The 25,121-nt window shown below is 55.2% G+C and overlaps 1 protein-coding gene across 2 annotated transcripts in view; it reads left to right on the top strand.

Moving 5' to 3' along the window:
• CNPY1 (canopy FGF signaling regulator 1) overlaps positions 1–25,121 on the top strand; it is a 66,486-nt gene that overhangs the window by 5,927 nt on the left and 35,438 nt on the right. For both annotated transcript variants that reach the window (XR_011438299.1, XM_005609552.4), the window contains exon 2: positions 16,940–17,052. Coding sequence is in view for 1 of the 2 variants with exons in the window: in XM_005609552.4 (XP_005609609.2) it covers positions 16,940–17,052 (113 nt within the window). In the remaining variant the exon portion in view is untranslated. The remainder of the gene's footprint in view (positions 1–16,939; positions 17,053–25,121) is intronic.

Raw genomic sequence — 25,121 nt, 5'->3', positions numbered from 1 at the left:
ATTTTTTCTCTACAAATTTTAATCAAATTGATAAACATTTTGCCTTGTGGCCTTTAGGTTTTATCTCTTGCTTATAAAGACTTAGCCCACTTAAAGATTATTTTCAAAATTCGTATTGGACCCGCCTGGAATTAATTTTGGTGTAAAGAGTTGTGTGAAAATCAAGACTGGTGAGTTGACCTCTGGCATGTTACTCACACTCAGTAAGTGCTTGCTGCTGACCGTCATTGCAATTATTATACATATTATCTTCTAACCAATTTCCTTGTGGACTAGGGTCTATTTCCAGATTCTTTGCTGTTTTTTTTAAACAATTAGTCTATTTCTGTACTAGTAGCATTTTATTTTACTTTTCATAGCTTTATATTTTAATATCCCATATTGCTCATATTTTCTATTAACTTTTTAATTATTTTAGAAAGGTCAGGAAAAATCCTGTTGTTATTTTGGTTGCCATCTCCTTGAATGTATATAGATAAACTTGTAGAGAATTTGCATATTCACAATATGCAATATTCCTTCCTATCCAATAACAAGCTGCTTTACTCACGTCTTTTTACTATCTTCCAGTAGGGTTAAAAGTTTTCTTAGTATAGGTCAGGCACATTTTTTTTCCTTTAGGTAGACTTACTTTTTTAGAGCAGTTTTAGGTTCACAACAAAATTGAGAGGAAGGTACAGAGAGTTCCCATACACCCCATGCCCCACACACGCACAACCTCCCCCACTATCATCCCCCACCAGAGTGGGACATTCGCTGGAATCGATGAACCCACACTGACACGTCCTAGTCACCCAGAGCCCGTAGTTAACATTGGGGTCCACTTTGATGGTGTCCGTTCTGTGGGTTTGGACGAATGTATGATGTCGTGCGTCCACCACTGCAGGATCACACAGAGTAGTTTCACTGCCCTAAAACACGGTTGCTTTTGAGTTTATTTCTAGCTAGTTTGTCTCTTTTATTATTGCTAGTGTTAATGACGTATTTTCTCTCTTCATGTTTTCTAATTGGTTATTACTTATATATAGGAAATTTATTATTTTTATATATAAATTTTGTAATCAGGCACTTTGCTGAATTCTCTAAATGTTCTGATACTTTTCAGTGAACTGATTTGCATTTTCCAGGTGTCATCTGCAAATAATTCTCAATTTGCTTATGTCTTGCTAACAACTACACTTTTGTAGTTCATTGCACTTCTCCAACTGGACCGTTTCCCGCTCTGATGTGGATCCCAGACTTTCACAGCCTCATCTGCCCGTTTCGACTGGGCCCAGAGTCCCTGAGGTCCCCAGGCTCACCCACAGATACCCACCCTGCCATGCTCTGGGACAACTATGTCCCGTGGTGAACTTGTTTCCACCACAAACACTACCCATTGAGTGTGAGCGTGAGTGCATGCGTGTCTGTGTGAGCGTGTGTGTATGTGCATGCGTATAATGGGTGTGCATGGCTATGACTCTCCTGGAAACGTGGGCAAACTGCGTAACTGTTCATGTCTTCCTAGACTGGCTCCCCTTTCTCTTTGTAACAGACCCCCTCTTGGAAAGCTGAGAAATGTGCAGCTCCTGGACCCGGTTGTAGCATCCCCTAAACCCATACTTCTCGGTGGAGGTGTTAGCTGTTGCCAGAGGGACCCCGCCCACGGAGAGCAGAGCCCCACCAACCCTGGCTCTGCCTCAGTGGTTATTCCCAGGGCTCACCTTGGGAGCCTGGCACAGGACTTATTTCCGCCTCTACTCTCACTGGCGCTTTCTTTGGTCCAACTCATTTGGAGAAGAGAGAGAGGTGGAGTAAGTGGCAAGAATCCTGCCAGGTGCGAACTCTGCAGCCACAGTGAAAACGCAGCTCTTGTCAGACTGCATGAGTCATCTGTGCAAACGCATCTCCTAATGAGCCACCTCCGTCGTCGCCCTGCTAATCTGGGACATGGGAACGTGGGACGACACCTCTTTCCCCTTCTCCTGCGCCTCAGAAGGGCAGACGTAGCGGATTCCTCTCTCTCCCTGCCCCTCCTTCCCTGCCCGCCCCCAGTGGCTTTGCAGAGGGCGCTCCGTGGTCTCCACCATGGTTAGCAGAGCTTCGTGCGTGTGTCTCAGCCGTCAGCATGATGGACTACGCAGGCTATTGATTTCATGACAGCGATCACCGTGAGGAATTGATCTAATGTTTTCATTACACTAAAAATGCTTTAACAAGTTCATTCAGAATTAGGCGATGGTAAAGATAGATCTGCTGGATTCTGATGGCCTTCTCTGAAGGAGGTGACGTGTAGGGGACCTTCTGGGATAAGAGCTCCCACAACGTGCTGCATAGCCGCCCCCTCAACAGACCAGACACCTCCCTGTCTCTGCCAGGCCCTCCTACCTAGAAATACTCAGTGTGGCTCCCTTGGCTCCCACTGTCCCTGTCCTCGGGGCCTGCCTCTTCCTCCCCCTCCCCCAGCAAATGGCCTCACTGTCACTGCCCCTGCCCTTGAGAAGGCTCAGCTTCCTCCTATCTCACTCTCTGGTCTGCACGTGGGGAGTCCATTGTTTTCTGTCTGGTTTCTCTGCCCCTTCCTGCCCTGGCTTTGCCACCCTGTGTGGACCTCAGTTTGAGCTGTGATGGCTTCCTCGCCTGGCGACCCTGTACTCCGGGTGCCCTTATGTGACTATGGATAACAGCACTTGTTCATTGGAAGGTCATGAGTGTTCAATGACCTGGCACAGTGAAAGCGCTCTCTGGCTGGGCCTGCCCTCCAGGGTGCTGGGTCAGGTGCCCTGAGCGTGGGCCCCCAACCAGCTCTCTGAGCCTCTGGTCTGACTGCCGTCGGGCATCCCAGAGCCCTCACCCCAGCCTAGGTGCCTTCCTTCTCCCGAGCCCAGGTCCCAGCCTGGCCTGGTGTGGGGGGCTGGCCTGCTGCTTTGACCCCTGTTCTGAGCTGGTGGTGTCAGCTGTTGATCACTTAGTACCCCAGACTGGATCACTATCTAATTTGCTAGGCCCAGTGTGAAATCAAGATGCAGGGCCCCCCTTCACAAATCAGTACGAATTTCAAGGCAGCGACAGCAGAGTGCTAGCGGTGCACAGGTGGCCGGCCGTAAAGTCAGTCCTGCCATGGGACCCCAGCCCTGCCTGTCCCATCAATCTGCATCGCAGGAACTGGGGGCATGGATGCAGATGGTCTGAGTGTCTGGACTTTGGCAGGTCAACCACCCAGAAGCCCTAACAACCTGCGACTCTGGGCCCCTTGCGTCTTCCATTTGCCCAAACGGGCCCTGGCAGAGACCCTGTTACAGGCCTGTGGGGTCTGCCTCCCTGGAGGCTCCCTTCACCTGGGGAGGCCTGAACCCAGACCCCACAGGCCCACCTGCCAGCTCAGCATCCCAGTGACCCCCGAGGCGTGCGCTTTGTTCCTTCATTTTGTTTTTCTCTCAGACCATGGTTCTTGTGGTTTTCTTTACATGGCAGGTGACATTCACGTGTGTCAGTCACGACGGGCTGGACTGTGTGGCAGGAGCAAACGTCCCACATCTGCATGGCTATGACAAGCAGTCTCCTTCTCACTTGAGCTGTTTGCTGGCCGCGGTGAGCTAGCTCCGCTCCGCACTCCTCCCTCCGTGGCAGCACTGCGAGTGTCGCCGGTTGTCACAGCAGAGGGCACAGAGCTCTGGAGGGCCCTGGCCAGAACCTGGGTGCTTGGACACAGGACTGACCCCAGCACCTCCACCCACAATTCCCTGGTCGGGGTGGGTCTTTAGAGGGTGCTGCCCTCCACGTGCCTGGAAGTGATGAGCTGGACTGATTTGCTGAAGGGCATTGGTGACCAGCACGTCTCTAGAGATGTGCCAGGGTCTAAGTGCACTTCCCAGGTGCCATTGTCACTAGTGACCTTGCTGTGGACCCCAGCGTAGACCCACCCTCACTTATTTGAAGGACATAAAATCGCTGGGGGTCTTCCCTTTGTTGGTATAAAGGCTCCTGGATCTGAATAAACAAACAAACCAGCCTCCGGCACCCACCCCCAGCCTCTAAGTGCTCAACTATTGGTTGATTTGGACATATATTTCAAAGGAGTTTTTACCAGATGTGACCACTGAAATGACTGAGATTGTGGGGCAGAGGTGGGATAACTGCATACACCCATTCCCTTTTATGACTGACTTCCCCAGTCCTCCTCCCCCATTCACACACTCTTTTTTTTCAACACCAGTCGCTCATCTATTGCTGTGTATCAACCAACGCAAGTCTCAGTGGCATTCTCCTCACAAGTCTGCCACCTGGCTGGGGCTCGGCTGTCTACAGTGGACTCGGCAGGCAGCTCTAGGGTCAGGATGGGTGCAGGTCTGTCCTCCGCGCCACTCACCCTCCTCTGACCCGTGGGCTGGCCGGGGCATGTTCCTCTCCGGCCAGGCTGGGGGTGCCAGAGGGGCTACAGAAGGGATGTATGATGCCACGGGAGGCCTAGGCTCGGAACCAGCAGGTTGTCATTCCCACCGTGGTCCATTGGCGAGTTAGATGGCTGAGCCCACTGTCAAGGGTGGGCTGCAAAGAACTTCACATTTATGTGGCAAACAGCATTGATGGAGGGGTGAAAGACGGGGACAGTAACCCCACATGCTGCACCACTACCCGTCTCCTTTTCTTTAAATACCCTGCCCGACTGGGGCGAGAGTCTCCTCGAGCTGAGCCTTCAGCCCGTCTGTCTCTGACGCTTAGACCAGGGCACCGCCAAGCAAGGGCAATGTTCTTCCTGCTGTCTGTTCCTCGCAGCTGCCTCTTTCCATGCAGCGAGCTCACCCCCTCTCTAGGAAACCAGCGTATCGGTGAATGTGTGGTGTTCACATCCCTTTGTCGAGGCGGGGGCTGGTTTTGTGTTCTGAGAATCATCAGCCTGGATGCGCCAAGAGCAATGTCAAGGTCGGGGCTGGGATTTGTGAGTTTTTATCTGAGTCTTCCACATTGGATTTTCAAATGTAAACCATACACAAAACACCTGCTTTTAATCTGTTTTTCCTCAGATTTGAGTTGACTTAAAAACATAAAGAAGGCATTTTAAAAATGGAGACACAATAGTGGTTATTTAACGTGGTTTAAAAAAACCAAAAACCTGCATGGTTTTGGTTTGGGTTTGTGTTGTTTCATTTTCTGAAATGGTTGTTTTTGGTGTTGATGGTGGAGTCCATAAGATTCTTGCTCTAAGTGGAAGGTCCCACGAGGGGCTGGTTTGGTCAGTTAAGCCCAGAGGGTTGGTCCTGTGGCCTGTCTGCTCCGCCATCTCTCACTCCCACCTTCCTCCTGCCTCCTTCCCTCAGCCCTCGGTTACCTGAGTGGACCAATTTTTTGACATCAGTTGAGGGAGGTTTGGGGCTGTCTTGGGAGTTGGCTTGTTGTTGTAGCTTTTTGACCAGAAAGACACCTTTCAGGCGGCCTCTGTGCGATGGCCTACGAATTCTGGGCGTCTTCAGCAACGTCCGTGCAAGAGCTGCTGGGCAGCTGAGTGGTCTGTCTGAACAGGCACCAGACACCACAGCTCTGGGGCCTGGCCTGTGTGTCCACGCCTAGACGTGTTGTGTGCACACCACTAGTTAGAGAGCAAGGCTTGCTACCAAATGGGGCCTGGCAGTGGGATTCCATGCGTCTTCTCCCTCTGCCCTTCTCCAGGCAGGGTTCCATGGGGCTTCTCCCTCCATCCTTGTACCTGGCCACAGGTGGGTCTGTGGCCAGAGGAAGTCAAGCCTGTGCTTTCTAAGAGCCGTTTACGTCACTGCTCTGGAAAGGCCGGCTCCTAACAAGCCAGGTAACTGCTTCCCCACCACCAAGTGGGACTAGCTGAGCCAGAGGCCCCTTCAGGCAGGAGGACCATGGTCTTATTGGAACCAACGTGGGCATCTTTTCCCACTTTACTGGGAAATCGCTTTCTTCCTAGGAATAGCGGCTGTCTGAGTCTACTGCAAGAGGCAGAGTGCTTTTGGTAGCCCTAGAAGGTCCCTAATGATGGTTGAGGGCAGCAGCCAAGGCGGCTGGGCTCACTGTGCACGAGATGAAGTCAGCCTGGGTTATTTCTTAATTGGCTTATTCGAACTCGCTGAGTTTTGCATTTAAGATTCTTTCTATGCCCCCAATTTTTTCGATGGAAATGATGGGCCCTTGAGAGTCTCTACAGAGCCTTCGCAGGATGGCTGGGTTATGAAAATGCTTTCGCTGTCATCCTTGGACGGCACCTACTTGCCAGCTCTCCCCATCACGAGGTTCTCTGCCACCTCTTTACACAGAAGGCATTTGGGTGAAATGATGGTGGGTCCTGGAGATGCACCTGCTTTTGGATCTTGGCTCTGCAGCCCTGCATGACTGGAAACAAAATGCTTACCTGCGCCAAGTCTCAGTTTCCCCGTCTGTCAAACGGGATGACAACAGCACGTGCTCTGGAGAGCCTTCCCTAGGCTTCCATGCGACGACTCATGGAGCGCTCGGCGCGGGGTCTGATACGCCATCAGCACTCCACAGGCGAGGGCTACTGTTCTTGCCTGTGGTTCTCCAGCTCCCCTGCAGAAAGTTCTAGATTTGACTATCCCTGATGGTCTTTAATCACTTCACGGATGGTTTTAACTGACCGGGACCCCCAGCTCCTGTCCCACTCAAATAGCTCTGCCCTCTGCCTTGTGAAAATAGGTAAGTGACAAGTAGCCTGTTTTATGCTTTTTCCAGACTTTTCTGAACATTATCAAGTCTTACAGAAGAGAAACTTAGTGCTCGGGAAACATGGAATAAAAACTTTCAAGGCGTAATGCAATGAGCATTCCCTGAATGAAAGAGATGACAAGTGAGGTTTCAGTGGCGTTCCGGTTGGCTGGTCTCTGGTTACCTGATGGCCGACCAGAGACCCTTCCTCGTGAGAACTGACGGCTTTCCACTGTGTTCGTGCACGTTTCTCCCGGAGTGAACAGCGTGTGCCGATCACAGTTATCTCTTCCCTCGGTGACTAGAGGTCAGCGTCCTGAACATCAGGGATGGCTGAGTAAGACTGGAGGTAGACGGAGTTATAGTGAGACGGAACTGTTCCCTGGAAAACAGACACCACTACCACCAAATCCTAATATCGCTGCTTTTCCTGAAAAGAATGTAGAAGGAAAAGGCCTGTTGTTTGGGTTCTGAGTATCCAAGGTTGGCCTATTCAATTAAAAATTATTATTTAGGTGCTGGCCCCATGGCCGAGTGGTTAAGTTCATGCACTCTGCTTCAGCGGCCCAGGGTTTCAAGGGCCCAGATCCTGGGTGCAGACATGGCACTGCTCGTCAAGCCATCCTGCGGCGGCGTCCCCCGTGCCACAGCTAGAAGGACCCACAACTAGAATATATAACTATGTCCTGGGGGGCTTTGGGGAGAAGAAGAAGAAAAAGAAGATTGGCAACAGATGTTAGCTCAGGTGCCAATCTTTAAAAAGAAAACAACAATTCTTAAAAAAAAAGAAAAAAATCATTGGTAAGATTTTTCTCTTCTGCCTTCCATCTCTCATCTTTGCCTCACATCCAGCGTATCTTAAAGTTGTTAAAATGAGTTCTTCTCACAGTGACTCTGATTTTAGACCTGGAAAATATAATTTGGGTTAGAACTCGATGGGGAGTCGCTGGCGGCCGGGTTGCCGTGGTGACGTGTTGGGGAGGGAGGAGTGTGACCAGTGGATTTTCAGGAGCCTTGGGGTTGGGCTTTGTTGTAGCACCAGCTGGTGCGCATCCTCCCCGCCTGCTGCCTCCTGAGTCACTGCCCAGGACCCAGATTATCGTGGAGGAGGGTGCTTCCTGGAGCCTCCAGCCTGGGCACGTCCTTGCTGACAGAACCCTGATTTTGTTCAGCTCCAGAGTGGCCAGGTGCCTCCGAGGACAGGTCGTGCCCCTCCTGGGCCCCGAGGGTGATTGGTCTAAGCTAAACATAATAATTTTATTTCCAGGCCAGTGATGGGGTTGGGCCATGCCATGAGATGGTTCTGGCCAGTGAGAGTGGCAGGAAGTCTGCCAAGGGCATCTGGGAACATTTTCTTACAAATGGAAGGTGACAGGTGAGGAAACCCCCTCATCTACGACTCTGGACGGAGGAGTCTGAGGATTTGAAGCTTTGAACCACAAACGACATCTCAAAACTGTGCAGAAAAAGCCAAGAGCACTGCCAAGGGGTAGCGTGGGAGCTGGGAAGTCCCTGGGGGGTGAGTATGCCAACCTGTGGACGTCCCGACATGTGGAATTAAACTTTGCCCCTTGTTGCTGAATTGTGTTCCCCCTCAATTGGCATGTTGAAGTGCCACCCCCCCATACCTCAGAATGTGATCATATTTGGAGATAAGGTCTTCAAAGAGGTAATTAAGTTAAAATGAGGTCTTTAGGGACCCTAACCCGAAAGAGAATTCGGGTTATGCTCAATAGCCAATGAACTCTAATCAATAACTCACCATCGAATGTGACTGGTCTCCCTACAAGGAGAGGGAATTTAGACACAGACACGAGCACACATGGAGCAAAGCCCGTGTGAGGATGCAGGGAGAAGACAGGCACGTCTGAGCCAGGAGATGCCTCAGAGCGGAAGCCGCCCTGCCGACACCTGCTGCGGACTTCTGGCCTCCAGACTCGTGAGAGAAAAAAGGCTGTTGTTGAAGCCGCCCCATCCGTGGTACTTTGTCGTGGCCGCCCTAGGAAACTAATTCAGGCTTGGGAAGCAAGCCCCGTCACCCTGTGGGAAATGGCCTCAGCAGTCAGGAGGAAATGGATAAAACTCCAGCTGAGAAGCGGGAAGTAAAGCCGCCCGTGTTGGTCTCAGCGATGCCCTCCGACGCCCAGGTCCTCTAGATTCCTGCCACTCTGCTTGTCAGCATGAGCCTTGGGCTGCTTCCTCATGGTGCCAGGGCGGCTGCCACATTTCCAGCTGCCTCCTGCAGGTGACACTGTGCCCAGGCAGGAATAGGTGTTGGAATGTTCCTCCATGTCTCTTTTTTTCTAAGGAAGACTGGCTGAGCTAACATCTGTGCCAGGCTTCCTCCATTTTGTGTGTGGGACACCGCCACAGCATGGCTGATGAGTGGTACAGGTCCGTGCCTGGGAACTGAACTCAGGCTGCTGAAGTGGGGCAGGTGAAACTTAACCCCTCGGTCACAGGGCCAGCCCCCTGCATGTCTCTGTTTTGTGAAAGGGAGGAGAGCCCTCTCCTCATGTCTCATTGGCCAGAACTGCAACACGTGCCCATCCTAAACCAATGTGCGCGGAATCACTGTGGGGGGACTAAGCTGGGAAGGAGTCAGCTTTCTGTCCCATATGGCTGCCAATAACTGGAAATGAATGCTGCTTTGTTAATACAGAAGAAGAAAGTGGAACAGGAATGGTGGTTGGGATGCAACCAGCAGGACCTGCCCCACCTGCACATGCAATCATCATCAATCCTATTGATTGATCTCCCAAGGAGCCCTTGGATTCATCGTCTTCTCTGTGTCTCCCCTTCTATTACTGCGATCCAAGCCACACTCATCTCTGGCCAGGACCTTTGCAGTAGCCTATCAGCTGGCTTACCTGCATGACTCTGGTCCCCTCTAGTCTCTCCTCCTAACTGTAACCTAAATGACCCTTGAAAAATGCAAATCTCACCTTGCTCAAAATCCTGCAATCATTTCAGGGGCTTAGAATAAAGACACCCTTCCTTACCTCCGCCTGTGAGGCTCCGCCTGGTCTGGCCCCTGCCCACCCTGCAGCCTCATCACGTTCCACACTCCTCCCATGTTCTCCTCCTCAGGCATGTGAACTATTGTTCTCTGTCCACTGGAGAGCTTTAGCATATGCTGTTCCCTCTCCCGAGGACTCTGCTCCCTCTGCTCTTCACCTGGCAGATGCCTACGCATCCCTCAGGCCTTACCCATCACTTGCTGGGGAAACCTCCCCTCCTTCCTGACAAAGTCCAGCCCACCTGTATATAGCTCACCTGTACTGTGGAACCCTCCCACTCAGAGGCCTAAACTTGACCTGATTGTTCAGGTCAGGAGTGGGCTGGCAGGTGCTGGTCTCACCTGTGCTCAGTGGTGCAGCTGCAGTGGTGGAGGGCTCGCCCAGACTGCAGGGTCTAGGACGGCTGCCTCCCACGTCTCAGGCCTGGGTACTGGGTCTCATCTTGGCCCCACTCCCCTGTGCCTTCTCAGAACTCAGTGTCCAGTCAGGGCTCCGTACGTGGTGGCCAGAGCATTCCAAGAGGGCAAGGGTGAAAGCTAGAAGGCTCCATAAGGCCTGGTCCCTGGAACTTGCACAGCGTCACTCCCTCCACATTGTACTGGTCCAAGCAGCCTGTAGGCTAGCCCAGACTCCAGTGTAGAAATGAAAGAAAGGCAAAAGACGGCAGGCATGGATTCTAACATCCCACCCCGACATGTGGGATCTCAGAGCACGTGGAGTCTCTACTCCCTACTGCATCGTGTGGGTGCCTATAGTGTGTGAAGCTCTCCTCCCGTCTTCTTTCTCTGAGGAAGACTCGCCCTGAGTTATCATCTGTTGCCGCCCTTCCTCTCTTTTGTATGTGAGCCACCACCACAGCATGGCCACCACTGAGTGGTGTAGGTCTGTACCCAGAGACCAGATCTGGGCCGCTGAAGCAGAGCATGCCAAACTTAACCACTAGGCCACTGGGGCTGGCCCATCCTCTCTTGAACTGACCAGCCCTCCTCCTTTGTCTGCAAACTCCTGAGTGGCTGTGGCGAGGAAGATGGCTCTTCTTCCTCTCCATTATGTCTCCTGCACCTGGTACAGCTCCCAGAAGAGTGTCAGGGCTTGAATGTTTGTTGAGTGACCAAATGAACGAGAAACAGTTATGCCCCAGGTTAACTCGCAAAGGCAGCTACATGGCAACTGAGGATCATTTGTGAGGCCAAATTCTCCATCTTTTAAACATCTGAAACAATCTGACTCAGATAGAAAAGTAAGGAAATTATGGAACATCTACTTGATGGGATGTAATGTAACAACTTTTATAATGGTCATGATTATGCAGCTAGTCGAGAAAATACTTATGATATAAAATTCAATATGAAAAATGAGGAAAAGAGTGCTTGATTTTATAATAATGTCTTTCCATCACTCAAATACAGTCAGCCCTCTGCATCCACGGGTTCTGCATCTGCGGACTTGACCAACCACAGGTCAAAAGGCCTATGATGGCTGCCTCTGTACTAAACATGTGCAGCCTTTTTTTCTTGTCATTGTTCCCTAAACAATACAGTGTAGCAACTATTGACACAGCATTTCCATTGCGTTGGGTATTACAGGTGGAGGTGGTTTAAAGTATACGGTAGGATGTGTGGGGCTTATATGCAAATACTGCACCAGTTTATAAAAGGAACTTGAGCTTCTGTGGATTGCATACTCTTGGGGGTCCTGGCACCAACCCCGCGTGGATGCTGAGGGAGGGCTGTGTGTGCCTTTCTCCGGCTCACCTCCTCCCATTGCTGGGCGCCCCTCCTCCCAGGACCCGTTCTGTCTGGTCCCAGCCCGACCAACTCCTGTTTGTCTGCAGAGCTGTGGCTTACAGGTCACTCCTCTGGAAGGCTGTCTGAGGCCCAAACCATCCTACATTCCTGTAACTTTGCCTGCTGCCCCGCTGTGACCCTCGGCTCTCTTAGCTTGTTCGTGTCGTTGTCCCAGCTGGACTGTGAAACCTTGAGGGCGCACTGTCTGTCTTACTCGTTGCTGTGCCTCCGTCACCGGGCACAGTGTTGGCATAAGGTGAGGTGAGCATGTGGGTTTCCTGTGGGTAACAGGGTGGCCTAAAACCTCAGGAATTTATTCCCTCATGGTGCTTGAGGCCAGAAGGCTGAAATCCAGGCATCGGCAGGGCCACGCTCCTCTGAGACCTGCAGGGGAGGGCCCTGCCTTTCCCAGCTTCTGGTGGTGGCTGGCGGTCCCTGGCTCGTGGGGGCATCGCTCCAATCTCTGCCTCTGCCATCACGTGGCGCTCTCCCTGTGTGTCTGCACATGGTCTTCCCTCCATGGGGTCTGTCTCTGGGTCTCTCCTCTTCTTCTAAGGGAACCAGTCGTATTGGATTCGGGCCTCCACCTTAACCTGATCATCTGCAAGGACCCTATCTCTAGATAAGGTCACCTTCACAGGTACGGGAGTTAGGATGTGGACATATCCTTCTTGGGGACACGATGCGGCCCATAACAGAGAGGGAGGGAGGCAGGAGGGGAGGCAGGAAGCTCCGTGATCTGGGGTGCTGTGAAGCTGAGATTCGCTTCCAAAGCCCAGGCTGCTTCCTGCGCCCGCCGGGCTGACACACACTTTCCGACAGAGGCTCTAGGCTGCTCCTGCGCCACTGAGTCCGGAAGAGGACCAGGAGGGCTGCACATGGCCTGGCTCTGGGGCCTTCAGTCTCAGCGAGAGTGCGGCTTGTCTTTGGGTCTCTCGGCTTATTTTTCTCTCATCTGCCCCCTCTTAGCCACCGTTTGATACCCCTCCACACTTTTGGATGTCTAGTGGCCAAGCCTTTAATAAAAACTCGGGCATCAACCACTTCCGCTTGCAGGAGACTGAATGTTTCTTGAAGGAGTGGGGCATGGGGTGGTGTTACTGTCTCTGGACACTCCTCCACCGTGGGAATCAAGGCTTTGTCTTCTCCCAAAGGAGCCGGGGCCCCACGAAGCAGGAGGCAGGTGTGGGGTGGTGGGAAGAGTGTAGCCTTTGAGTGGCCATCTGGCGACTGCAGGTGCAAACCCACCTCATTGCGTGTCAAGGGCACACGCACAGCCCAGGCCTCACCCAGACCACTGTAGGAGATCCTCCACGCTGGGACCCAGATCCAAGTCTTAGCATCTCCCCAGGCAAGTCTGGTGGTCACCTGTGCTTGTGGCCCGAGGACCGACTATTGCCAGTGGCTCTGTGAGGCTCGGGTCCAGGTAAAAGCACCCACCCTGGCCTGCCCCGGTTCCCGTTCACGTCCGTGAGCTCGCTGACTGCACTCAGATGCCACCTCCTTTGAGGGCCCGGGCCGTGGCTTCCTCGGACCTTGCTCCTTCCCTGGAGGACAGCGGGGCCCCAACACGGCTGATGCCTTGGCCGTGGGGACATGTGCAGAGCAGGGGGCCTGATTCGCAGTGTTCACCTGCTCCCCTTGTGCAAATACCTGCGCTACGGCCACCTGTGTGATGTCGGTAACTGCAGGGTGGGGAAGAGACGCGCAGGCCACCTGCCCTTACGAGCTGGTCCGAGATAACTCCAGCGCCTGAGCCCCCCTGGGACTATCCGAATCTGCCGTGACATCTCCGCCTTCTCCCCATTCCCAAATCTCACTCGGAGAGAGAGGAGGGAGAAGGCAGACACAGGAAGAGGTTGGGGGGCCCAGCTGGGAGGAGGGCTTGCCCTCTGGCAGGCAACGTGACCTGCCAACCCCCCCATGAGGCTCCACTCCTGCCGCCTGCTCTAATAAACTCGAAACTCCAGTGAGTTAAGTGAAGATTTCAGATTAACATTTAAATTAGCGCCGGACTAGAAATCTGGAGCCCGGGTCGCTGATGTAACTCTGTTAACTTGTTCTGTGACCCGGGGCGGAAATTTAAAATGATCTTTTCTCATCGAGCCACCCCACCCCTCTGTGGGGAGGTCAGAGACGGCAGACCTGGGGGACCTCACCCCCTCTTGGCCTGTCCTGGAAGCCCAGTGCTTCCATGAGGGTGCGGCTCCCCTTTGACCCTGAGACACTGTCCTTGACCGGTGATCGTGGACCCTCCTGCCCCTGGGGGCTGGGACTCCAGGCAGGTGGTGCCAGAGAAGAGAAAGGAAGGAGCTATCTGATGGAAGCCCCTCCTCCCGCCAGTCTGACCACCAAGGATGCTTGTGGGTGATCGATGACACTGCCATCGACTCAGTCACCCCAGGGCGAGCCCTCTTCAAGGAGTCCTCCTTTACACGGCCTGTCCTGGTGCTCCTAAAACACGGGAACTGAGCTGAAGGGAACAGGGCATTAACACAGGACTGGATGGCTATGGGGCCAGGCTCTCCCAGTGCCTGCCAGGTCAGCCTTGCAGGCTCCAGAGAGCCAAAAATGCTGCAGACCCGGCCGGAGTTGGAAACGTGGGTTTACAGACACCCGCCAGAGCTGCTCGGGGTCTGGGTTCCCAGGTGGGTCACCAGGTCAAGTCAGGGCTTCCAAGAACCTGGACTCTTCCAGAGGGGTCAGGGAGGGGCCGGCCCTGGCTGGGGAGCTGCGTGTGCCTGCCGGTCATGCTTTATAGAAGGGACAACGCACGATAGAGCAGGATGTGAAGCCACTTGCAGCTAAGGGCAGGCCACATCCCTTTCCCTGGCCACACTGCTGTCCTTGAGTGTGGTGTGTCCTGCTCACAGCTGTACCAGGAAGGGCGGAGGCATCACCTGAGCACAGGGCTGCCAGGGCTCTGGTGGTGGCCCTGCTGGACCCAACCCTGCTCTCAGGGCCCCTTTGCACCTGCCTGCCGCTTCCCCGTGAGGCTGGAACACGTCTCCTCCTCAGCAGCGGCCTCCCTCACACTGACCGTTCCTTCTCTGCTTCCAAGAGACAGGTTCCCTCCGTCTTCCCGTCAAGGAGTAGGGACATCAGGAACCTCTAGACATCGCGTCCCTCCTCCTGCTCCTGTCTAGCCTGGACTGTCTAACGGCCTGTGCTCTTGGCTGTCCGCAAGGATCCTGAATGGCCCTCAACAGGCAGTGCTCACCCTGGGTTTCTGCCCAAGAGGCCTCCTCGCCCAGCCTGCTGGGCCATGCGCCCCCTGGGAGGCCCCTGGAGGTGCACCCTGCGCAGATGCTCTCCCAGTGAGCCTCTGGCCCCATCAGCGGGCTTCCCGTGGCTGGTCAGGGACCCCACTGAGAGAGCTGACGTGGGATGATCTTTCCTGATTCCTGCCCTGGAGGCACAGGGTTGTATTCGTCCGGGAGTGTAGTAAACTCGAAATAGCAGTGGCTGAGCCATGGAGGATGGAGAACTGCTCTCCAGGCCGGCAGGGTGCTGCCCACAGTCCCCGGGACCCAGGCGCCTGCAGTTCTTTACCCTGGCCAAAGCTCCCCTCATGGCCAAGCTCCGTCCAGGCTCCAGGAGTGGGATGGGGTGGGACAGCACCTGGACCAAGGGCCAGTGCTGGCACTCTTCAGGAAGGTTCTGGAACTTGTGGTTCTAGAGCCAAGATACATGGGCGCGCTGAGCTGTGAGGAGCTGGAAAGGAAGTGTGTGTCCTCCGATGTGTGGCTCTGAGTTCCTTTACGAGGGGGAGGGGAGAGCAGCTGTGGGAGGCGGCCTGGCCTCTGCACACTGCAGACAGTGTGCACACTGCAGAGCACTGGGCTGCCCAGGCAGTCCTCAATGCCCAGCAACAGGCCGACAAACCCCCTGCCTCCTGCTGGCATTGGCCTTGGAGAGACAGGGGGCCTGGGGACCCAGAAGGACTGTGTGACACTCACCGGACATATCGTTCCATAACAGGGGATCATAATGATCAGCGACTGCTCCCGTTGATGGAGAGTCACCTGGCCAGTAAGGGACAGAGTCAGGACGGCAGGTGGATCTTGCCCACGTCAAGGCCTGAGCTCTCCCTCTGGATACTGAATTGATGGCTGACCCCGGGACACTTGCGACAGGCATGGGGTAACTCAAGGAGTGGAACCTGGGAAAGTGACTTCCTCTCTAGCCACGGCTGCGAGGTGGGGACAGTGCCAGGGTGGCTCTCCCGGGGCTGTGAGGAGCATGGAGTGTAGGACGCATGGATGCACCACACGGTGCATATCTGGGTGGCAGCCAACGGTCTATAGCATCAGCTGTCATCATCATGACAATAGGTGGCCTCTGTGGTCAGGAGTGCAGGCCGAGCCGTCAGCCGTCGTGTTTCACCGTATAGGCAGGAAATAGCACTGAAAACAGTCAGCAGTGCCAGAATTCGAGTTCTGGGCATTTAAAGATTATGCTTCATGTCCTAACGAGACTTGAGATTCAGTGCTCCAGGGAGACAGGAGGTGTTCACGCCTCACTCAGCACCAGAGGAGTGGTCCCAACTATGGGAAGCATTGCTTCATGGGGTCGTTCAGGAAACCCGGCTCCTCCAACATCCCTCATTGTCCAGTCCGGGCAAAGCCAGGAGTCCAAAATCAGTTTCCCGTTGAGCAAACGAGCCTTCACTTCGTTTGCCTTTTATTGGTGTGAATTCTTGAGCTGGGCGGCCTGTGCCTGCGAAGAAGGGGCAGGATGGTCTGTATCGCCCCTCAGAGGTGAGTTTCGGAGGCTGCCTGAGAGTTTAAATCCAGGAAAAACGTCTCTTGAGGAGCAGGCCCAGGTTTGGAGAAACCTTCTCCATAACATAGAGGCTCCTTGGGTGTAATTAATGTGGCCCAGTGGGCGTCGGGACCTCTGATAGACTTGGGGTGCGGGTCTCTTTATTCTTTAAGAAAGCATATTTTAAATGAAAAAGCAAAATATATGTAGTTTTAAAAAACAGTACAGGGGCCAGCCCCGTGTCTGAGTGGTTAAGTTCACGTGCTCTGCTTTGGTGGCCCAGGGTTTCGCTGGTTCAGATCCTGGGTGTGGACATGGCACCGCTCATCAGGCCATGTTGAGGCAGTGTCCCACATGCCACAACTAGAAGGACCCACAACTAGAATATACAATTGTGTACTGGGGGGCCTTGGGGAGAAGAAGAAAAACAACCCCAAACATTGGCAACAGATGTTAACTCAGGTGCCAATCTTTAAAAAAAAACAAAAACACAGAGTACAAAAGGATATACAAAGAAAACTAGTTTCCGTCTGGCTGGTTTGACAGTTTGCACGTTTCTGCATTTCTTCTGGCTCAAGAAGCAGCCAGAGGACAACAACCTTCCCATCCTGGCGGCCGTGGGCTTGCTGACACTCCCAGAGAGCAGCTCAGAGGGAGCCCGGGTCCGCCGAGGCTGGAGTAACTGATGCTTTGTGCCTTCTTCAGCATGCAGGGCCCTGATGGACGAGCTGGAGTATGACGTCACCAAGGCTCGGCAGAAGAAGACCAAGGTGGGCTCCTTCCGAGTAAATCCTGACGGGACGCAGGAGAGGAGAAAGGTAGCGGAAAAGAAATTATGTGCCAGTGTATAATTGCGGATATGGGCAATTACCAAGCATTTATCCAAACAGCAGTTGGTCTTAATCTTCTAACCTTTCTCTTGTTCAGGGTATCAGCTCTAAATTGCTTCTGAGTCCTGGGGGACCCAAAGTAATCTTTAAGCTTGAAATTGAAGTCTCTCTCCCAGCACCTAAATTTTGTGTCTTGTCAAGTCGGAAGACATTTCGGCACTATTGTTCATCAGGATAAAAATATCGCTTCCATGGTTCTTAGGCGAGGCCAGCAGGGGGCCCAGAGCAGCTCTGGGGGCTGCCTGGAGACGCTCAAAGGCTGAGCACCCTCTCCAGTCTCCCCCCACTCAAGGATCTGCAGAGATTTCTCATAGGGGTAAGGATGCAAGGCCCACCCCCGGGGCAGGCTCAGGCACTTGTCTGAGGGGAGAGAAAGAGGCAATCCAGAGAGGGGCCCGCCCTGAGCACCCGATGGGGGCTGGGAGGGTGGGGTCAGGCCACTGTGAATGCGGCTCCTGTCTCCTCCCGCCCCAGCACCCAGGTTGTGAGTGCTCAGAACACGGACGCCAACTCCAGTGTCGTCCTAAGGGAAGTGTGGTTGGAAAAGTTGTTCCACGATATCTTCCAACACAGAGCGAAACAGAAACTGTTTTTGGGTGTCTTGCTGTTTTGTTCTGTCCCAGCACACTGCGCCCTATTTCAGAACATAACTTCGAGGGGGCCAGCTGTACCTTCTCCGCCCCTTTCTGGAACTGTGTGCTCATCTGGAGAGGACGGGGGTATGTGTGGGGAGAATAGCACACCTTTACAGAGCGTGAGGTTTTAACTGGCCTGAGTCAGGAGTGTTCCCGTGGGAGGGCGGGACATGCATTCCCAAGTCAGCGCGTCGCCCACGGAGGAGTGTGGGGGGCTTGGGGTCTTTCCTGGGCTCAGCACTTCCCAAAGTTACACAAAGACGGCCTGTTGTAGTCATACCGGTCAGGGCACCTCCCCAGAAGGGCCGTGATGACAGCCGACAGCGGTGCGTGTCCACGGCGGCCCCACTGCAGACCTCGTTCCCTGTGTCCAGGGATCCCGAGGCCCCGTGTGGTCACAGCAAACTGCAAGGAAGGGGCAGCCCTGGTCCCTGACACCAGCCACAGTGGATTTGACCCGTGAGGCAGGGCCCGGGAAGATGTGTGTGTGCACCGATGCAGCGTCAAAAACAAACGGAGTGCTATCACCATAGGTTAAAATGTGGGTCATCTGATCCACTCTTAGTGCATCTGGATCAGGAGGAAGGAGGAAGTCCTTCTCTAAGGGGTAAAGGGCAAAAGAGAGGGACTCAGGGGACACTGGAGAGCTGAGGAGGGGGAGGGGCAGGGGCTGGGCCGCGGGTCCCTGGGGGGACAAGGGGAAGCTGGTGGTTCTTTATTGTGAACCTGCTGGATCACAGCCTTGAAATGATGTCTAGGCCTGATAGCAATCTGCAAAATAAATAGGGCCCCTATTTTCCCAGTGAGAACGTGCAGAGCCGCTTAAGTGGCTCCCGGGTCTGGGGGTGAGTGGAGGGCCACGCCGGGGCTCGTCAGTGCAAACCCGGGCCCTCCAGCCATCGTCCTCGCCCGCACACTGGGTCATCTTTCCTGGGGTCCAGGCTAGGTGCCCCGAGCCCTCCCCACAGGGCCTCAGGTTCACCTGGAGAAAATGGCCTGCGCTCCCCTCCCTCCCGTGGTCTAGGATATGCCACTTCGAAACAAGCAAGTTGAAATAACTTTTTCAGCCTTGCCACAAGTACTGGGTCTGCAGAGTGGTTTGAAGGCCGTCATCTTGCTGTGTTCATCGTTTGACCAGGGTCGCCTCACGGTCGCGGCCACCATGAGCAGGGCTGCCCCGGCTCATCTTTCCACTTGGAACTGCTGCCTGGCTATCGGGCCAGGCGCAGCCTCACAGAAGCAGCCTCTCCTGCAGGCCTGGGGCGGGCCTGTGGTGCCGGGAGAGGCTGGACTCGAAGGCCCCCATGTCTTCGAATGGTGTGGCTTTGGGGTCAAGGATGGAGGTCATTTTTCCGGCCTCGGGCCAACTCACAGCAGAATGATGCCAATGGCTCCCACGCTTGAAAGAACCCGTGGTCTTCCCCAGGAAGCTACCGGAATGCCTGGCTTCCTCCCACTCAGAGAACCCTCCCTGCCGTGGTTGGAAACCCTGTGGCTTTGTTTCCTTCAGCTGGTGGCTGCTTGGCCTGGCTTGAAATGCAGGGCGGCCTGGTGTAGGGATTCGGCCTTCCCTGCCTGCCTTGGATGTGGCAGCTGGGCTGTGGGCCTCTCGGTCCAGAGGCATTTCTCTGTCCTTCTGCCATGAGCTCAGGGATGCATGCGCTCGGCTTGGTGCTGGGAGAACAAAAGAAGTACTAGCAGCCGCCTCCGATGGCAGGGGGTGCTTGGGCAGGAGGCCCCCGGCCAGGAGAGGCCTCAGAGGCCGGGGGCGTTTCCTGGGTCCCGGGGACACCACTGGCCAGAAGTGACACCACACATCTCCCTGGCTTTTTCTTTTCCTTTTTCCTGCTGTGTTTCTCCAAGGATGGAAGGAGGCACCGGTCCACACCTGTGTCGTCAGAGCTGAGGGAGCAAGCATCTCACACAGGATCCCTGGGGAGCCGGCCCCCCTCAGAGGGAGGGTGGGAGGCCCCAGAATCTGTTTTCTGAGGGGCGGGGGGTGAGGTGACAGGGGTGAGGGAGGTGGGGGGATCAGGTGGTGGCCTTTCTGCACGGCGTGGACGAAAAATGCACAAATTGGCCATGTTCGCGCAAGGCTCTTCTGGCCACGGTTGGGGTCAGTCTGGGGAGGGCGGCATGGACAGGAGGGGGGACCAGCTCCCCGGGGCCAGGTCTCGTCGGCGAGAAGATCGAGGGCTCCTGTGGCATATTCCGCCCCCAGAGCCTGGCCAGGGAGAAAGCGCCCTGTGTGGTGGCTGCAGACCACAGACTATTCCAGCGAGCTCCATCTCCGTGGCCGTGGGCTCGGGGACAGCGAAGGGCAGGGCGCAGGTGCCGGAGGGAGCCTGTGTGTCCTGCAGACAGCCTGCAGTTCTGCTGTCCCAGCGGCCGAGGCGGCACCACCCCAGCCCGTCCTGGTGCCCCGGCGCCCGTCCTGCCCTTCTCGGCTCCTCTGCCTCTGGCACTTTCTCGACTCTCCAGCCTCTGCGTGAGCAGCTCTAGGGCCCAGAGAGCCTGTGCTGACCCTCGAGTCCTGGCAGCGGAGCCCCAGCAGTGGTCAAGGAGCCTCGGCAAGCCCCCTGCCCGCCCCCTCCCGCCCCCCGGGCACTCAGAGCCCCCTGAAGTGCTGTCACCTGCAGCAGTCAGCCTGCCACCCTTCCCCACCGCTGGACCCGCTTTGCTTTGGCTCGGCCACACCGTCTCGTTGTTCCTCTCTGCTCTGAGCCCTTGTCCTGGCCTTTCCTCGCTCGGCTCCACACACCTGTGAGCAAGAGGTGCCTGCCCTGGGGTCACTAGCTGGAGCCACAGATCCCCAGGCATGGTCACCTGCAGGATGCTGGGAGGTGGGAGTGTCAGGAGAGCTGGCCTTGAGAGGACAGGGCGGGACTAGGGTAGGAACGGGGTCGGGGTCAGGAGGGGGGCCAGGTTTGGGGTGGGGTGAGGAGCTGTAGCCAATGGAGCCGCTCCGTCCCCTGGGGCTCCCGTGGAGCGGGAAGGGCCTGAACTCAGGGCGGGGGCCCCAGGGAAGGGTTTGAAGGACTCCCTCCTCAGTGGGAGCAACTCTCAGGCTCTTCACCGCCTCTGGAAGGGCCCCAGTGGAATGAGGCTCCAGCCACCGCTCGAGGACAGACCTCTCTCGGCCGCCCTCCCTTCCTCTCTCACTACCCTGCCCCTCTGTGTTTGGGGACCTGCCAGATGAAGGCCCCACCAAGACAGTCGCGAAGGCCCCCTGCGGGGAGCTGGCCCCGGGGGTCCGGCACAGTCTGAGCACCCCTCCTTTGAGATGTGCTCGTCAAGGCGAGTGGTAAACTGGGCGTTGCCTGGGAGGGCCCCAGATCCACCATCAGCTCTCCACCCCGGCCTGGGTGGGCAGCGAGACCGCGGTGGAGACGGCCCCGTTTTCTCAGAGTTGTGACCCAGCAAGGCCTAGGGACAGTCGCCCTACAGACTCAGTGGACAGCGAGGGTTCGGGGTTCAAAGCCAGGCTGGGGCTCCCTGGCCTGACCCGGGGCTGCCCCAATGTTTGGTGAGATGGGAGGCCGTGTGGCGCTGGGCGCCATGAGGAAACGAGTCTCATTTGCTTTACGGGCATTGTGGTCCTCCGGGCAGCTTGGCCATCTTCCGTGTCCTCGATTTTAGGGACAGCCTATAAAGCAGGTCACGGAAGTCATGGCGATTTCGTGACGTGCCACGTACGCAGACCACGATCCCCCGAGATTTACGGGGCTTCGTCGGAAATGTTCTTTTCCTCAAGAAGAAAGAGTGTGCACGCAGCGACATGCGCTTGCTGTCCTTTGATGAGATGCACGCACATTTCCCCCGGCGCGGGGTGCCTCCACCGCGAGCGGGAACAGAGACGGTCTGCCCCCTGCGCTCAAGTCGCGGGTTCGGGGAGCCGGGCGCTGGTGACAGGCGGGGACGCGCCCGCCTGATGTCCCCTGAGACGCCACCGAGCCACGTCTGATTGGCAAGCTGCAGCCAGCCTTTCCTCACCCAGGCGGCTTTTCCTTTATCTTGAGCAAGTTGGATTAATGGCAGTTTTACTAAAACGCGGTTGCAACGCAGCTCAATGCGATCCAGGGGCGGGGGTTTTCTGCTCGCTTCTCAGGCAAGTGATTCTGCCCCTGCCTGAAAGTCACAGACGCCTGCCCTGCAGGAGCCAGAGGGTGAGGGACGTCTGTTCTCCTGAGGGGGCCCTGCGTCCGGAAGCAGGGGCCTGTGGGCTCACTGCTGCTGTCACTTGTCCGCACTCTGGATGGGCATCCGCAGCCCTCTCCACTTGTCACCTAGTAGGGACCAGGACATGTTTGTTAAACGTATGAGCAGAAAGTGAAAACACACAGCATGAAGGATCCCTTTGCCTCGACTAAGTGTGAGAACGTGCCCGGTTCTCTATACAACTTCCAAAATTCGAATAAGGTATCATCAAATGATAATAGTGATGCGGAGACCAATGTCTGGTTTAGACTAGAATCTAACACCTTTTTTGCTAAATCCTTGTAACAACTCTGGGAGGTAAATGAGGCCACTTTACGAGCTTCATTTTAGAAATACAGAAGATGAGGTTCAGACAGCTTTAGTGACTCAATTTTGACAAATTGGTATTAATTTAATTTGCTGATAAGTCAGTTTAGACAAATTCCACATCATTTGCTGTTGATAGAGCTACCCCATCCTGTTACATACTGCATAACATCAGGTTACTGTGGCATCCTGGAGTTGTGCAGTGCACAACTTGCACAGCTGTACACGGAGCCCTATTTGCTAACAAGATGAGAGGGGTGGGCTATTACAATAGGCCAGCTGGGAGGCAGAGGGGAATTCAGGCCATCAGTAATTTTCAGACTGCAGGCATCTACCCACTAGTGGGCCATAAAATCGATGTAGTGGGGATAAAACCAGCACATAAAAATACACATAAAATATCAGAGTGTGTCTTATAGAAAAGGAAACTACTGTCTTGTGACATTTTATGTAATGAGCTGCAATGTAAAAAGTGGGTCATGCCCAAAAAATTGAAAGCCATCGTAGCAGATGGCTGTTCCCAGCATGGGACAGTAGCCTAAAGATATGTCATTTGGAAAGATTATTAATACCCAAACAGTGCCACGATCATTCCCGACTCCCTATGCAGAAACAACCAGAACTTCTCCTCTGAGACCAGACATTATGGCAGAAATAGCTTTGGGTTTGGTGGTCTATACATTTTATAGACCAAGGAACCGGGCGCCACGGGCAGGACCGAGCTCTCCCCTCCCAGCCGCTCCTCCTGGCTTGGTGCTGCTGCAGCCCCAGAGCTGTGCTCTGGCCCCGGGGCCTCCCTGGGCCCACATGCTGGGTGCAAGGCCAGCCTTGCTGAGTGTGCTGTGGACTAGAGAAGGAGCTAGCGCTCTGCCCAGAGATCTCGAAGGAGGCACTGTGAACCCCACATGTGACAACAGTGAGAAATAGAGCTGCTCTTTACCCCCGTTCCTGGCAGAGCTTCTAAAACCCTTGTAAGATCCTGAGTGTCGAGTGTCAGGGGCAAGAGGGGCGTCTCAGCCACACCCGAGTTTGTGCTGACAACGTGACTCTGGGTTGACCTTTCGGCCCCACCGTGACCGCGACCTCCAGGGAAGGGAAGGGGCTGGACACTGAGTTCCATCACCAATGGCCACTGGTTTAATGGCTGAGCTCAGGGCTGAGGCCTCCTCCACACCCTGCCTGCGGGGGCTCGGAGGGCTCCGGGCTGTGGGTGGTGGAGATGCTGAAGCGGGGCACCTGGAGGGGGCACAGATTCCACGTGCCCCTCCACCTGCCTGTGCGCCCCCTGCACCTGCTGTGGCTGAGTCTCGTCCGTTATATTAAGCAGGCGATGGTAAGTGAGCTGTTACCCTGGGCTCCGTGAGTCGTTCCAGCAAGTGATCGACCACGAGGAGGGGCTGTGGGAACCCCGATTTCCGGCTGCGCAGTCAGCAGCACTGATGACAACCTGCACTTGCGGTTGGCGCCCGAGACAGGGGCTACCATGTGGCTGAGCCCCTGCCCTGTGGGGTCTGCACTAACTCGGGGAGACAGTGTCAGCCCTGAGTGGCATCATGGGCACCTGGGCGATGTCCACAGAGGATTGGAGAGCTGGCTGTTGGTGTGGAAGGAACCTGCACATTTGGTGTCAGAAGTCATGTGGGCCAGCCCTGTGGCCTGGTGGTTAAGTTTGGCACATTCTGCTTCGGCGACCCAGGTTGGGTTCCTGGGTGCAGCCCTGTACATCTGGTGGGTAGCCACACTGTGGTGGCAGCTCACATGCAAAATAGAGGAAGATTGGCACAGGTGTTAGCTCAGGGCCAATGTTCCTCAGCAAAAAAAAGAAAAAGAAAAAAAAGTGTTGTGAGTGAAAACAGTTCAGACCACCTGAGAGAAAGTCACTGGCAACTTGTGTGGGCTGTACACCAAGTGCCAACAGACTTGGAGGGGAGGTGGTGGGGCTGCGTTGAGGGGTCAGTGGAATTTCTTAGAAACCATTAGAGCCTGCACTTGCCCCGGGCTTGTTAGATGCTGAGAACAGTGCTAAGGACTTCCAGCACCCTCACTGACTCTCACCACACCCCTGCAAGTGAACAGCATGACTGTCCCGTTTTGTCAAGGTAAAAGCCCAAGCTTAGGGACAGAGCCCAAGGCCGTCGAGCAGTGGGCAGCACGGCCAGGGTGCAGCCGGTCCATGTGCTCCAATGCCATGGCACTAAGCACTATGCTGAAGCTGTCTCGAGGGGCCCACACCTGAAACGGGCCAGGAGCAAGGAGAGGCCGGGCGTGTGTCACCTCGGGCTCCATGACAACCCCGCAGGCTGGGAGGCTGAAACGGCAGCCGTCTGTTTCTCACAGTCGTGGAGGCTGGAGTCTGTGGCCAGGGTGCCGGCAGCTCGGGCGCTGGTGGGGGCCGTCTGCCCGGCTTGCAGGCGGCCCCCCACTCGCCACGTGCTCACAGGGCAGAGCGAGCTCTGGTCTCGGTCTCCTCCTGTAAGGCCACTGACCCTGTCCTGGGCCACCTCCTGATCTCGTGCACCTGCCCACCTCCCATCACCGTTGCCTGGGGCGTTGGGGCTGCCCCATGTGTGTCTGGGGGGACACAGACAGTCAGCCCACAGCAGCCGGGGAGACACTGAAGCTGGGTGTGGGGAGACGCTCCCCCTTGACAGCTCCTGTTCCCTGGGCGTCCAGTGGCCGCCTGCAGCTCCGGGGCAGACGGACATCAGGCGGTCAGAGCCTTCCTCTGTCACCCAGCAGGGCGGTCCCGGGGCAGAGTGTGCACACGCCTGGGGGCCTCAGGGTGGCCTCGTACCTCCCCATCGCTTTGCTGCTGTTCTCATCACGTGAGCGTGAGTG

This window comes from Equus caballus, chromosome 4 (genome assembly GCF_041296265.1).
Source record: "Equus caballus isolate H_3958 breed thoroughbred chromosome 4, TB-T2T, whole genome shotgun sequence".
Lineage (NCBI taxonomy): Eukaryota > Metazoa > Chordata > Mammalia > Perissodactyla > Equidae > Equus > Equus caballus.
The sequence above is the reverse complement of the archived record's forward strand: the minus strand, read 5'-3'. Positions and strand labels throughout refer to the sequence as shown.